This window comes from Zootoca vivipara, chromosome 1, assembly GCF_965207765.1.
Source record: "Zootoca vivipara chromosome 1, rZooViv2.hap1.1, whole genome shotgun sequence".
Classification (NCBI taxonomy): Eukaryota; Metazoa; Chordata; class Lepidosauria; order Squamata; family Lacertidae; genus Zootoca; species Zootoca vivipara.
This window is the reverse complement of record NC_142582.1, coordinates 75,629,791-75,645,366: the sequence shown is the minus strand read 5'-3', so window position 1 is coordinate 75,645,366 and position 15,576 is coordinate 75,629,791. Positions and strand designations below refer to the sequence as shown.

General features: G+C 42.1%; 1 protein-coding gene across 3 annotated transcripts in view; it reads left to right on the top strand.

The window, feature by feature from the left end:
- Nucleotides 1–15,576, top strand: part of NELL1 (neural EGFL like 1) — a 376,722-nt gene that overhangs the window by 245,359 nt on the left and 115,787 nt on the right. For all 3 annotated transcript variants that reach the window (XM_035117446.3, XM_060275202.2, XM_035117428.3), the window contains one exon: nucleotides 630–752. In XM_035117446.3, the coding sequence (XP_034973337.2) occupies nucleotides 630–752 (123 nt within the window). The remainder of the gene's footprint in view (nucleotides 1–629; nucleotides 753–15,576) is intronic.

Below are 15,576 nucleotides of genomic sequence, written 5' to 3'. Positions count from 1 at the left end.
TAAGCAAATTGTCAGCTTACTGGGAAGAGGAAGGGTTAACTTTTAATGGAGCAGAAAGAGAAACCTGCCACTTTCTGCTTGGCTTTGTGTCCTTTCGACTATATTTGCATTCTTTTTTTTACATGCCTGTTTATTGATCCTACCACCTCTAATTGCCTCTAGTCCCTGTATATCAAAAGTAGGTAAATCTACCCACTTTTTAGCATCCATCCACTGCAAAAAGGGGGCAGATACTCTGCAAAATGATGTGTTGAGGGTAATATCTCCAGGCGTCTAGGGAGAAATGTATAACCGAGCTAGTATTTAAGTTGCATGCTCCTGTAGAGATAATATTCATATTCATCCCTGGATAGCATTTTTGTTCTACTCTATTCTGATTCTATCCTTTTTTAACTATATAGGGATTTTTTTCTGTCTAAAATTTATAGGCTGTCTGCCATGAATCAAACCCTGAAATGGAAGTGGTCCATGTCAGGCTTCTGCATCTAATGTCTCTTCTACTGTGTTCAGCCATTGTAGTAACCAGTCATTAGTTATAACTAGCTTTTCAAATGTCAGATCAGCAAGCTGAAAATTTATTTTTTCCCTCCCTCCCCTTGCTCACTTTCTCTTGCATTGTTTTCTTGTAGAACGTGATGAATGTGACAGCGGACAGCACAACTGTGATGAGAATGCAATCTGTACTAACACAGTCAGGGGACATAGCTGCACCTGCAAGCCTGGATATGTGGGGAATGGGACCATCTGCCAAGGTGGGTCTGTTTCTCCAACAACTTGATAAAACGAGTATACACTATTAATATTTCTTGACAGTTCAGCCTGCACAAGGTGCTGGGCTGTGTTAGGAATTCTCTGTCTGATTTATCATCTGGCAACTATTGCATGCACAGACATTATGAGAATTGATTTTTGCATAATTTACTACTCAGGAAAGGTATTCTGAGGCACTTAAAATACCTTTCAGTTTACTGCTCATGGATTTGATTATTTACATAGGTTATTAACTCTTTTCATTGTGGTATAAACTGCATTTTTGAACTATACAGTGTAATGGATCCCACAGTTATCTTTTGGGATAGGTACATGTGGATTTCAAGCCAGAATAACTGTCTTTTAAACAAGATCCATGTGGCTTTTAAACTGTGACCATAATTTTCTTTTATAGTAGAGTAAGCTGCCAAGAACCACTGAATATGTGGAGTGGTAGACAGATATGATTTTTGTTCTTGGTGCAGTTTGCTTTATGGTGCATTAATAAACTTGTATGCATTTCTGAGATACCATTGCTATTGTAGGTTCTGAGTAGACTATAAAATATATATTATTCAACATCAGTTTGTATACAATAACATGGTAGTTTGTGGAGGATTATTAAATAAAGATGAGACTTTTTAAAGGAGATGGCACCACTCACTGGTCTGGTAGCTGGGAAATTACTACAATACTCAAAAGTTATTCATTGTGCAGTTTATTCTTTTGCTTATTATTATTATTATTATTAAGAAAACTGCATCTAAAAAGAAGTCTTAGATTGCAGTTCCATACCAACTCACCTTACCTTATGCAGTGGGAGTTACGTCTGAATAGACATTTATCGGATTGCGCTAGTAAAATGCCATGGAGGCAATCACTGTTTCCTGGCTTTAAAACCATTGAATGACCTGCTGTAATTTACTTGCTTTCATAATGAGTCATTTAGGACAAGTGACACAATTAAGATTCCAGGTGGAAAGGTTTACCTAGAAGGTTATAAGCTGGCTTTATCCCCTCCCTCCAAAGCAGAAACTTGATTGGGCAGGAATTTTAGAAAGGTACAGGAATTGGTCCATACTCTGTCAAATATGGTCACATTTGAAGGCAACATAGATAACCAACCACTCTTGAAATGAAACTAGATTTTGCACAAATGATTACCACAAAAGTTGTTTTCAGGCATTTACTTGAGTATACAAAAAAGTGAAACTAAGGGCTGGGGAAGGGGCATATGTGCAAGAGTCCCCAATCATGTGGCTGGTCATCCAACCTTTGTACAATTTGCATGAAGGTTTGAAGAGGAGTTTGAAAGGCATTTGTCTGAGTACGCTTAGAAACTCCTACTGCAGTTGGAGAACTTGATAAGACAGGGCTTCCACTAATGGGGAAATTTCCTGTTTTAATAATAATAATAAATAATATTTTTTTATTTATACCCCGCCCTTCCCAGTTCAGAAACCCGGGCTCAGGGCGGCTAACAACAAATTTAAAACACTTAATTGTAATACAACATAAATGCAGCATAAAATGCAGTATAAAAGCATGAATAACAAGAAAATTCAAAATCCAAAAATCAATTTTGGGGAAATCCATCCAATAAACATTAGATAGTCACCAGGAGTAGCTGGCTAAATTAGTCCTACTTGGGCCAGCGAGGAGGCCAGGGGAGAATTAGCTGTGGGGTCCCAGAGTGGGTAATCTTCATAAAAGGGGGGGGGTGAAGAGAAGGTCAATAAAAGATCAGGTTGAGTTCAAATTAAAGGCCAGGCGGAATAGCTCTGTCTTACAGGCCCGGCAGAAGGAGGTTAAATCCTGTAGGGCCCTAGTCTCATGGGACAGAGCATTCCACCAGATCGGAGCTATCACTGAAAAGGCCCTGGCCCTGGTGGAGGATAGTCTGACTTCCTTAGGGCCCGGGTCCTATGCAGGGATACTAGGAGAGGTGGTCCTGTAAATATGGGGGCTCTAAGTCACAAAGGGCTTTAAAGGTCAAAACCAGCACCTTGAACCTGACCCTATACTCCACCAGGAGCCAGTGCAACTGGTAAAGCACTGGGTGAATATGCTCCCATGGCACAGACCCCGTGAGGAGCCTCGCTACAGCATTCTGCACCCGCTGGAGTTTCTGAGACAGTTTCAAGGGCAGCCCCGCATAGAGCGAATTACAATAGTCAAGCTTATTGTGAGTTCATATACATTGCCAGACACCATTTTTGTGGTGACCATTTGTGCAAAATCTAGTTTATTTCAAGAGAAGATGTTGTAGATAAGTCTTCAAATGTTACCACATTTGGCGGGTAGACAATTAAGGAAGGTTATGAATTTGTGTGGCATAATCTAAGTCAAGTATCCACAGTGCTGAGATGGTGGCCTAGACTGTGTTTTAAATGAAAAAGTTGGACTTGTTTGTGCCATTTGCCCATGGCTGCAATCATTAAAAAGCCATTTTTTCAATGGGTCTCAGCCATTGACTGTGTAAGAAGGATTGCAAGATTTTGCCAACTTGACTAGAATGGAAGCTAGCAAAATTGGGGCCATTGTGTTATTGTATGTACTTAGACAATATTTAGAGATTATTTCTATGAGAGATAATAGGATTCAGAATTACAAACATAGTACATTTCCGAAGAAACATTTTACCCACAAAGGTATATTAATGTGCTTTATGGTTTAAATTCAGCATGCACACATCTTCATTTTAGGTCATTGTTCTAGGGAACAACCTAGACAGAATTAAGCACTTGCAGCACAGCCCTATTCATGAATACGTGGACATTGCATTGAGGTTAGTGGGACTTACTCTTAAGTAAGTGTGTATAGGATTGCCATCTTCATGTATTTCAGAGGGTAAGCTTTAAGCCAGGGGTCGGCAAACTTTTTCAGCAGGGGACCTGTCCACTGTCCCTCAGACCTCAGACTATATTTTGAAGGGGGGGGGAATCAACGAATTCCCCCAAATAACCCAGAGATGCATTTTAAATAAAAGGACACATTCTATTCAGGTAAGCCACCCCCCCACAAGCCCTGGTGGCTGCTTACCTGTGTCTTGCAAGCGCCAGGGGCTGGCAGCGGCGGGATGATGAGTGGTGCGCGAAAGGGTTCCAGAGAGAGGCTGGCAGCAACAAAGCCCAAATTGAGCCTGCTTACAATGGTGGTCATTCGAGTGCTAATGCTGCTGCTGCTGGCACCAACAAAGCCCAGCCCCCTTCCTATTGGCTCTAGGCAGGGCGGGGAGAAGCCAGGAGAAGGGAGGGAGGAGGCGCCACCGAACATGCGCGCTGGTGCAGCCCAAACGATCAGATCCATACGGCGATTTCTGGACTGTCCGTGGGCCGGATCCAGAAGGCAACTGGGCCAGATCCGGCCCCCAGGTCTTAGTTTGCCTACCCATGCTTTAAGCACATTCTTAACTCCATCACTGAAATCATTCGGACTTTAAGGTGCTCAACATTAGCTGTGTTGTGTAGGTAGTAGTAATAACGCTGTGGTTAAATAAAAAGGATAAAACTGAGAATAAACCTATTCAGAAAACTTGAACAGTAACAAGCCATAATATTTCCCCAGTGAAAAGAACAAATTAATGTACAAAAATATTGTCTAGTTTGCCATGAATACTGCACACTAAAGCTTTTCACAACATGATTAAGGAAAAGATTCTGTGAGACGGGACATATGAATTATCAGTAAGGAGAATATTATAAAACTGTGTTTGAAAAACGAATACAGAATAGACTCAAGGGATATTAAAAAAGTAAAATGTGTTGGAAAAAAGCACTTTACAATTGCATAGAAAGGAAACGAAATGGGCAAGTTATGCCTGATAGAGATGAAAGGGGCTGATACTTCTTGGCACCTCTTCTTATATTACTAAATCTTGCCCATGTTGACTTGATGCCTCATCTTCAACTGAAATGAAGCTTAGAGACATGTAGCTACATTTGCTCACACCAATCGCTTCTTACCCTTGCCCTCCACCTCTCTTTTTCTTGTTTCCATCCTGCTGAACGAATAAAGTAGATGTGATATGGAATATCCATGATCGGGATCTTCAGATAACAGGAGCACAGTTGTTCTAAAGATTGTGAAAATGACACAAATATGGGAGTTGACCATTTCCCCCTGAAGCACCTCCACTGGAGACAGGTGGATGAGTAGTGTTTTATTAGTTTCACAGAGAGAGAAGGGAGATGGAGACATACAAGTACCTTTATGAGATCTGCTGGTTACCTTCAGGGGTGTTACCTGTCCAGGTTTATTGTTAGGAATGAATTATCAGTGTCAGGCGGTGACCCTGATGAGTTTTCTTTTCTGATTGTAGCAAGGCTAAATTTAAGTCAGTTTTCTATATTCATTTCCAAGAAAGTATTAATTTTATTTATTTATTTACTCAGCTTATTTCTTATGCTAAAGGTATCTTCAGTTTAGTGACCTTGGATCCTCTTGCTTTCTGCTTGTGTCATTCTGAAGCTGTTGGGAACAACAACTGTGGCTGGTTGTGTGGATTTGTCATCTTTATGAAAATGTTCACTTGAAATGTGCCTGCTTAGCTCATATCTTCTTTTGAAACTTGTAATTCCACTTCATGTCATACTGGCAAGGATTTATAGGCTCTTATGATAGAGTTTCAACAATATGACAATAGACAGTATGCTATATCTTTTACAGCAGTTGTCCTACTTTTTTTTTTGCTGACCCTGTTTCAGACATCCAAAAGTAACCCAATACTTTCTACTGAAGAGGAGAAATTGTGTGACTGCATCGTGCAGCATTTTATACTACTGTGACCAATATATGGTCTGTTCAACCTATGCAGTCATTAGATAGAAACACACCATTTAGCAACACAATTGCAGGCATAAGTCCCTGATCCCCAAAACACACAGCAATAAATTAACAAGTCTTAAAGTCCATGGAAGTTTCTAATTGCACCTTACCTGAATGTGCACGTTTTAAATATTTTGGTGTTAGCATTCTAGTTCCCCATCCATTTGTCTTCGGCACAGTTCACTACAGTTCCAGAGACAGGGCACTGCTCATGCCTTTTGGACTTGTGCTTGGCCAGTCTTTTATTTATTTTATTTTCAACATGATTTATATAATATAATCAAAATGTCTAAGCGGTTTACACACTCTTACCATTTTGTATACCTCTGGGAACCAGTGATTTATGTGATAATGCACAGAATTATAATGCACGTAGAATCATAAAACTGTAGAGTTGAAAGGGACTACAAGGATCATCTAAGTCCAACCTCCTGCAATGCAGGAAGCTTTTATCCAGTGTAGGGCTCATGTGTATCTAAGTGCAGGGCAGGCTTATCATGTTAATTGTGGCAGGTTTATTCAGGCAGCTTTTTATTTTTTTATTTTTTTGCCCTCTTGCTTGGTTTTCCTTGGAGTCAGTGGGCACAAGTCAACCCCTCCTACTGCAAGTACCTCTGAGGCAAAGAAGTGGGACTGAACAGCTAGAACTTTCTCAGTCTGTGATGGAGCCCAGTATTTCTTGGCTGGCAGCAGTTCTCAGGCTGAGGCAACAGTTCCAACAGAGGAATTCTATGGATAAGAGAGTGCGGCTGAGCAGCTGGAACTTGCTCAGCCCAGGATGGAGGCAAGTATTGCTAGTTTATGTCCTGCTTAGGGAACTGCATAGTCAGCGTTCATCAGACCAGGCCAGCAAAGCACTGCTGGCAAATCCTCAAAACTTGGTTGGTTTAATTCTGTATTTAATAAGAAAACGTCAGTCCTTGTTCATTCATTTATAGCATTTTACCCCATTCTTTAGCTGTAAAGTTTCCTAGAATGGCTTACAGGTCAATAAAGAAGCAAGGCAGTTCCTTGAGCTTATGATCTAAAAGAAACATGAAGCAATAACAATAGAGGGGGGGATCTTAGGCCCTGGTTCTTAAAGTTATAGATTTGCTATAACAAAAGGCTGGGATACAAAATGTTCATGGAGAGGAGAATGCAAAGCAAATGGTCTCTCAGCCGAGCTGATATAGTGGCTCTGCTTCATAGCTTCTGCCTCTCCTATCCTAGCAATGTAATGCTAGGGCAAAGAAAAAACAAAGGCAGCTTGTTTCTCAGCAAAGCCGATGGAAGCTGCCTTTTCTGATGGGTTCCTTTTAAACCAGACTCTATGTCCTTTCCCGTTTTTCCTCGCCACATCATGTCATCTACTATTACTTATTAATTTGTAAGATTTCTTAAACTCTGACTTTCAGTCAAATAATTTTAAAGGCAGCCTACAAAGAAACATGTAGTAATGTGATATCCCCTCCAAATTCATAGACACAATCCAAAAGCCAACTTTTTCAGCAGGGGGCCGGTCCACTGTCCCTCAGACCTTGTGGGGGGCCGGACTACATTTTGAAGAAAAAAATGAACAAATTCCTATGCCCCACAAATAACCCAGAGATGCATTTTAAATAAAAGGAAACATTCTACTCATGTTAAAACACGTTGATTCCTGGACTGTCCATGGGCTGGATTTAGAAGGCGATTGGGCCGGATCCGGCCCCCGGGCCTTAGTTTGGGGATCTCTGCTTTAAGAACTGGTGCTACTCCACTTTGCATCCCCATTTTCACCTTCACTTCATCTGCATGCCTCCCTCCCCTGCACACAGACCCTTCCTAGCTCATAGTACATTAGCTGATGGATGGGACCAGAATATGCTTACTTTCAATTCTGAAGTCCTAAAACAAATGGCAGATGGAAGATAGTATTCTTTCTGTCAGGGAGTGGAGATGCAAACTTCATGGATCAGAGGGTGGGGCCAGGCTTGTCTTCCCTTGCAGTGATGTGGGTCTCCTGGCAGAGGTGAAAGGGTGCTTCCTTTCTGCTCCCGGTTCCAGGGCAACAGGATAGGCATCTGCTGTAATAGGCACATGTAAAACTATGCAATATCTTTATCGTTTACATGATACACAGGTTAAAGCAAAGGTTTAAGGTACAATTTTCATAACTTCAACTCTTCTCCTAAACTGAAGGGTTTGTTTCAAATCCTAGAAACATCAGTCTTGGGAATTCACCTGCAGGGATCACAATCCAGTCCTCAAAGTGCACCTTTGGCTTCCTTGCACACTTTTGTGAAATACTGCAATGTGGATGCTTTGTTTTATGTAGACACAACCTTTAGTAGAAGGGTGTTGCAGAGGATACATTTACAATGACTGTGGTCCATTGTGGGCCTTTCTGGGGTTTGTGTTATTTTTTACACCTCAAAGGACTTGGAATTCCACTTCTCTGTGTTTCCCAGAGGGCATTTTGCATTCCCTGGTCCATCGGCAACCAATGATCCTCTTTAAAGACTTCTGTGTTGTCATACATGTGGGTAAAAAAACTTGGGTGCCCTGGGTTTCATTCTTCCTTGTCCTTCATTCTCCTCACATGTTGGAACTGAAGTTGCTAAGCTGTCTCTTCCCATTGAGAGGTCTTTCAGAGGGAGTGGATAGTCTAAAGACTTGGAAAGCCCTCTGAGAAACTCAGGGTGCTTCCTAACTGTTGAAGTTTGGCGGATGGGATTCAGTCACATACCAGCAGTAATTGCACAATTAAAGTGGATTTGCCACTCTTGTGATGGGAAAATGCACTGGAAACTGTGGGATAACAAGTGCTTGATGTGACATTGTATAACCTTCCTGCAAAATTGGAACAAATGCTTCGTAAACAGTAAATGTTGTTGAACCTCCCAGCAAACTTTATGCAAACAAATTGTGATGAGTGTTCTATAAACAAGTCGTGGAAGCAGCTTCAGAGAACTTCCCCTTTTCAGTAGGAGAACAAAAACCAAAAAAAAGTATGGAGGATTAATTGCTGAATTGTAGAACAAGTTATATATTGCTGTTTCCTGGGGGTTTTGTTGTCAGACACAAACAGATGGTGTGAACATTTTCATACTGTTAGATGGAAGCCAGAACATTCAATTAATGCAATTGTAATGTTCTGGAGACAAGATAGGGACAGGTGAGTATTTCCTGCCTTTAAAATCTTACTGACCAAATTACATTCATAAGTCTCTTTTAGAGCAGAAATGTGGGGATACTGTGCATTTTAGAAACAACACCAAATATTATCATTTGATTGATTCTCCCGCCCCCACCCCAGTTGCTTAGGTTGGAAACTGAAGTGGAATCTCATGTTTACAGATTTAGTTATTGGATAACACTTTTGGCTTCAGGTTTGCTTAGATTTAGTTCAATATTTGAAGCAGACTTCAAATGGGATATTTTGGTATCACAGGACTTTTAGTTAAGCTCATTCCTATGGATTCTCATGAATACTTTTGTAGCAATGAGTTTGCAGAGGCAAAAGTCCAATATAAAAAGTGAGTGTTAATTTGACAAGTCAAAATTTAATTGTGTGAAAGTCACACACACCCTTGTATTATACGATTAAGCATTCTCAAATTTCTATTCTCTTGTGAAATATTCAGTTAGGAAAGATGACTCTTTTGTTCATCCAACACATTCCAGCTTCAAACCAGAACTTTGAAATACTATATAAGTGGGCACATATTTTTAAAATAGCAATAGCCGCATTATCCAGTCCAGTGTACATAATATAAAGAGCTACGTACTCCATTTCCATGGGAACAGCCTATTGGCCAAACTTGCAAAATTTGCATTTCTGCTTCACCATGCAATTGCTGTAACAAAAAGGAGGCTCCTTCCATTTTAAAGTTTCAGATGTACATGCATTGTACATGTCGGTGAATGCTTTTTATGGTTATAGAATGTTGTGTTTCATGTTCCTGGAATTTTCGTAGTAAATGTTATATTTATGGCTTATGGTTTGCAGACATCAATACAAATATCTTATTGCTTAGTGGGCATTTTTTCCATTTTCTGACTCCCCCCCCCTGTTTTATTTTTGTATTTTTTAAAAATATACCAGATGTCAGGGGCTGTCAACAGGTAACTGCACTCTTCAGCCTTCTTTGGCCTCATCACAGCCAAATGTAAACATGGCCTGTCTGGAAATTGTCTGTCATGGTGACAGGAAGGAAATAGGAGTGCCAGCCCTACCCTTATCACTATACTGGGGGCGGGCCGGCCCTAAGGCAAGGCTGGGTGGCGCAATGCGCCAGGGCGCCGGCCTCTCAGGGCGCTGGCGAGGCGCAACCAGCCACTAAGCCCTATGGCTCCTCTGTCGCTGCCTCCTCCTCTCCCTTGGCTGCAGGAATCAGTGGGCTGTCGTCAGGCAGCAGAGGAGGAGGCGCCCCGGAGCCTCGCAAGTGAGTGCAGGGTTCCAGCAGTCTGGTCAGGACTCCGCGCCACACCTCCTTCTCCTTTCCCCAGCCATCAACGCGCGCACAGCGCCCAAGCGGCTCTTGCTGGTCCTGCGGTGCACGCACTGCTGGCGAAGCTTGACTGAGTGGAGACCAACGTGGGGGGAAGGAGGAGGAGGCGTGGCACACAGTCCTCGGAATCCACACGCTCGTGGGAAGAAGCTCTGCAGCCGAGGGCAGAGAAGGTGAAGGAGCTTGCCTCACACCTCGGGACCTCATGCACTCCTCAATGTAGCATCGGGCACAGAGTTCCACCGCGTCAGAGCGACCACGAGGGCAAAGCCCACTGGGGGGGTGAGAGGCAGTTGTTGTTGCTCCCGGCAGCTCCCCGCTTGCCTGACAAAGCTTAGGGCACCGCTTTGACTCCACGCCCGCCGAGAGGGCCCTGACCTTGCCCAACGGAGACACCGTTTCTAGCATGGTGGCTGGCAAGAGAGAGCCGGGTATTGGTCGAGTTCTTTTTCCTCAATAAAAGAAAGGGAGGGGTGCTGGAGGGATCTTTGTGCCACGGCGCTGGTTGTGCTTAAGACGGCCCTGACTGGGGGGCTCTGACCCCTGCTCGCTCCACTCAGCAACCCCCACTCCCTGTCACACATTAACCCCCTAGAGTTTCCTCCCACTCCATGCAACTACTAAACCTCCTTTTCACCTTCCTAACCCTGTTTTTGAAGCCAGTTGTTATAACATATCTATGACTTTAAGACAGGGGTCAGCAAACTTTTTCAGCAGGGGGCCGGTCCACTGTCCCTCAGAACCATACCTGTCAAGTTCTCCCTTTTTTTAAAAGGGAAATTCCCTTATGCTGAATAGGCTTCCTCGTGAGAAAAGGGAAAACTTGACAGCTATGCTCAGACCTTGTGGGCGGCCGGACTACATTTTTTTAAAAAAATATGAACAAATTCCTATGCCCCACAAATAAACCAGAGATGCATTTTAAATAAAAGGACACATTCTACTAATGTAACAACATGCTGATTCCCGGACTGTCCGTGGACCGGATTTAGAAGGCGATTGGGCCTCATCTGGCCCCCGGGCCTTAGTTTGGGTATCTCTGCTTTAAGAAGTGGTGCTGCTCCACTTTGCATCCCCATTTTCACCTTCACTTCATCTGCATGCCTCCCTCCCCTGCACACAGACCCATCCTTATGGTAACCTCCTGCATCTTTCTCCTCCCACACATTGCAACTATTAAGCATGCTTTTCACCTTCTACCTAATTATTAAGCTACCTCTCACTCTCATTTTTCAGCTTCTTTTGTACCCCTGCTTTCATTTTCACCCCATTACCATGCCTCCTACTCTTCCATGTTTTTCCAATTCCATTTCCCCCCTCCATTGACATCCCATTTTCTGCTGCTCCAGAGAAGCGGACACGGAGCAATGGATTCAAACTACAAGAAAGAAGATTCCACCTAAACATTAGAAAGAACTTCCTGACAGTAAGAGCTGTTCGGCAGTGGAATTTGCTACCAAGGAGTGTGGTGGAGTCTCCTTCTTTGGAGGTCTTTAAGCAGAGGCTTGACAGGCATATGTCAAGAATGCTTTGATGGTGTTTCCTGCTCGGCAGGGGGTTGGACTGGATGGCCCTTGTGGTCTCTTCCAACTCTACGATTCTATGATTCTATTCTACCTCCTCCTTCCTCCTTTTTTCAACTCTCCTTTGCACACAGACCACTCCATTTCCATGCTTCCTCCAGTCTCCTGTTCTTCAGGCCGTTTTGCATGCACATTTTATGGTAGATGTTCTATATGGTAAATAGAATGTTAAGAGCAAGCCTGTCAGTTAGTGTCAGGGGACCGCTAGGGGTCAGCGGGGAGCCCAGCGGAGCGGTGCCAGGTCTCCAGGAGGCTGGCCATTCCAAATGTGGTGCTGAGGCTCCCGAAGCATAGAGGGGGTCTGAGGATGCTGAGAGTTCACAGTCTCACCGGGGAAGGTCTGAAGCGCCGGACCTAAGCGCTATGGAGGGGGAGGTGTCAGAGGCCAGAGAACCTACTCAACAGTTGAGCAGTTCGAGGGGTGAAGGGAATGTTCCTGCCCCTTCACCCCAGGAGCGCATGGGGGATAAACGCCTGGAGCAAAGGCAGAGACTGAGGGCTCCAAAGTTCCTATGTTGGTGGAAATCGAGGCGCGCGCCACTTCCGGATTCTGACTTGGACTGAGACATCATGGACTTTTGTCGCTCTGATGTACATAGTTGTAAATAAAGCCTTGTAAAATCCATCCAAGGCGTCGTTACTCATGAGAAAGCATCCTGAGAGTCCTTACAGTTAGCTTGTTCAATTAGAGAAAATTATATTCAGTTGTTGGATATAGTACATGCACAGGGGGGGGGGTGCTTGTTACTGAAATATCAACTCTAAATTACTACATTGAGTCTTGATGTTCATGTTGAAGAGAACTTGTAATACCCAGGAATGAAAAAAATTATATGTCGGTACTATGGAATATTTAAGGGCTCTACATCTTTTATCTCTCTCATATGAGTCATTTGAGAAAAGGGAGTAGTTTGAGTACAGCAAGAAGGGAGAGACACTGACACGTCCCCTTTCATTTCTCCCAGTTCCCTCTTCTTGCTTCTCTACAGCACTGCAAATGCCCCTTTAACTCAATCCACTTCCATCTGCTCCCTCCCCAATTACTTCTCTCCAGTTTTCTCCTCCAGGTCACCAGAGACCTCTAAGGTTACCAGATTTCTTCCAGTGAATCTGGGGACACTTTTCAACTTCAATGGATTTTGTATGGGGAGTGGTTTGTAAATCCGGGGACTGGTCCTGGGAAACGGGGATGTCTGGTAACCTTACCTAAAACTGTCTCTCTCATGCACACACCTTCCTCCCTTATTGCCCCTTCATTCTTTCACATGCCATCCAATTCTTCCTGCCCCTTCCCCAATTCCACCCCCACTAGCAAAAGGACTAAACCAATCACACACAGAGAGACCCTTCTTCCCCTCACCAGCACATTCCCTTAAGCCCCCGCCCCCATCATTTACTACAGAAATGAGTCACCTCCTTTTCTTCCTGCCCCCTCCTCTTTTCCTTGCCTTTGAAACAGTGGGAAACAGCCAGTGAAAATAGGATGGAAAAATGAATATTCAAATGAACGGTGAAAGGGGTAAGAAACAGGCATTTGCAGGAAGACAAGACTTGCACGATTCCTGTTAGCAAATCCTAGGAAATCCCTGTCTTAGCAAGTTTCCCCCTTGCTGCACTAGTATCCCTGAGTGCAGGGATGTCAGAATTTTGAAATGCTTCCTAGATTAAATATATTTTCACTACATATTGTTTTATGTTGCTGTTGCTTAATGATGGCAAGAAGTGGTCTATTTATCATTGGTGGAGCTATGTCAATAACACTTGTAAATTTTGCCTCCAACGTTGAAGAAATGCAACAAACCTCTCATGTTCTGTTGCAAATTTGAGAGCTGGAGTTACTCATATTTGGTGCTTAAAACCGAAAATAAAATAATCACACATTCAAAAGGCAAGAGATTTAATGTGAATATTTTATGGACTGTGCCTGAGTTCCAAGTTGTGATTTATTTATTTTTAAGAAAGACCTAATTCAAACTGCATGCAAAAATGTGGAGTTTCATTGCTAATAAAATATGCTAAAAAACATGACCTCCATTTAATTTCAGGACACCTGGCATGTTATAGGCGTTTCGGAATATTACCCAATATACCTATTACATTCTTATCACTTAATATATTTCTCTGACATTTTTTACTGCAATAAGCAAAGGCAGTTTCTGAAGATACCTCAGAACTCCTCCCCTTTCAGTTTTCTACATGATTAATATAAATACAGGACAAGCAAACATCATTTTATTCATTTTTGATAAAGAATATGTACATTTTTTGCACATTTTTCACATCTTTATAATGCATTGTACAGCTGAAATGTTTCCTATGACTCAGTGTTCGGAAGTTTGTTATATTTATTCTTAGAACTTAAAAGTTGTCTGTTCCAATATATAGCACAACCATTATTTAGCTGAGACGTTTAAGCACTTTCTTTCATCCATTTATGTGATTTGTGATGGCTGCACAAGGTTGAGGAAAAACTTGTTATTTGAACAGTATTATGTGCACCTCCCAGCTAGTAACACAGCAGTTTTTTAAACACGCATTTTAAAGTTTGTAGCCATGCCTTATTTGGAAAAGATTTGTTCTAGAATATTTTAATTCATGCTTTTTCAATGCCCCTTTTGGCATATTTAATGAGGTTATGGGTATAGACACGTCCCAAAATTAGACAAACTTGGTATGCAAGGAAATGGAAAAGTTCCTGTTGTGTAAAAGTGGTTTCTTTTAGCATGATTTATAAAGTAGAACTAGGAAAGCTTGCAGATATGAATTGATTTCTTTCCCCATTTTCATTGACTAGTACACTAATAATTTTTCTTGCGTTTGCTGAAATCATTATTTTTTATAATCAGGGTTAGAGGCTGTAAATGTTATGTAATCAGAGAAGTTATTGAAATCCTGCATTACCATCTCTTCATTGCAAGTCCATAGTTCACTAATCAGCTCTATTCAGTCATGTAGATGCTGCTCATTAAACTTTAGTAATTATATGTTTTGGAATGTCTGCCAGTGTTTTTAGTGAGAGATTCTTATGAATCGAAGGTAATTATGTTGGAGATATCATTTATTTCTCGTTATGATGTGGGAGGGGTGTTCATTTTTTTATTTTTTTGCAGCTGTCATGAAAGAAATCGCAATACTGCTATGTTTATTGAGGATTGGAGATATTTTAGACATATTTGCAAACTGCAGATGTGTATTATTGTGCTGTATCTGTTTTATTCTGGTTGAACATTTTGTATAGCCTGTGAACTGATATAGGTCCAGCATGCCCAGTGTACAAATGGTTCTGCAGCACACAATATTTATTTGACTGGGTACCAATGTAATCTGTATCAGAATCAGGCCCAGGAATATCAGAGCATGAAGGCTTTAGGGCTGAGGCCTCAGGGCAGGCAAGGAGCATCCTTCTGCGATTGGGAAGAGAATTTTGAGATGCTTTACAGGTTTGGGGATGCAGTTTCCACTGTAGGGTACTATCAGATGATCTGTCAAGGATCAGCCTGTTAGCAACCAGTGCCTGAGGCTTTATTCAAGAAGAAAGATTGTGTTGAGGTATGGACTCAGGCAATTGTTCGCAGTTACTATTCTATTTTAAAGTACATCTGCTACAAAGAACGTTAGAAGTTAGATGCTTCTGTGGAAAACCTCAGTAAAGTCTGCAGTATATGAACAGTACCTATTTGAATGCCCAGTACTGTATAGAACCAGGATATGGACATTTTAAGTGTAGTGAAAATTTCAGGAACATTCCTGCCTGATACACCCACAGCACTGAACACATGATGTCTACAAAACTTGTCATGGTCAATGGACTTTCTGGCTTTGTTCATTGTAGTCTCTTACTTCCAATCGCTTTGAGCAATTGCAACCTGGTTGGTTGCTGGTTTATTTAGTAAGGAATAAAATCTAGTAGGGACAAGCTTCTGTTACTGTCGACCTCTGTA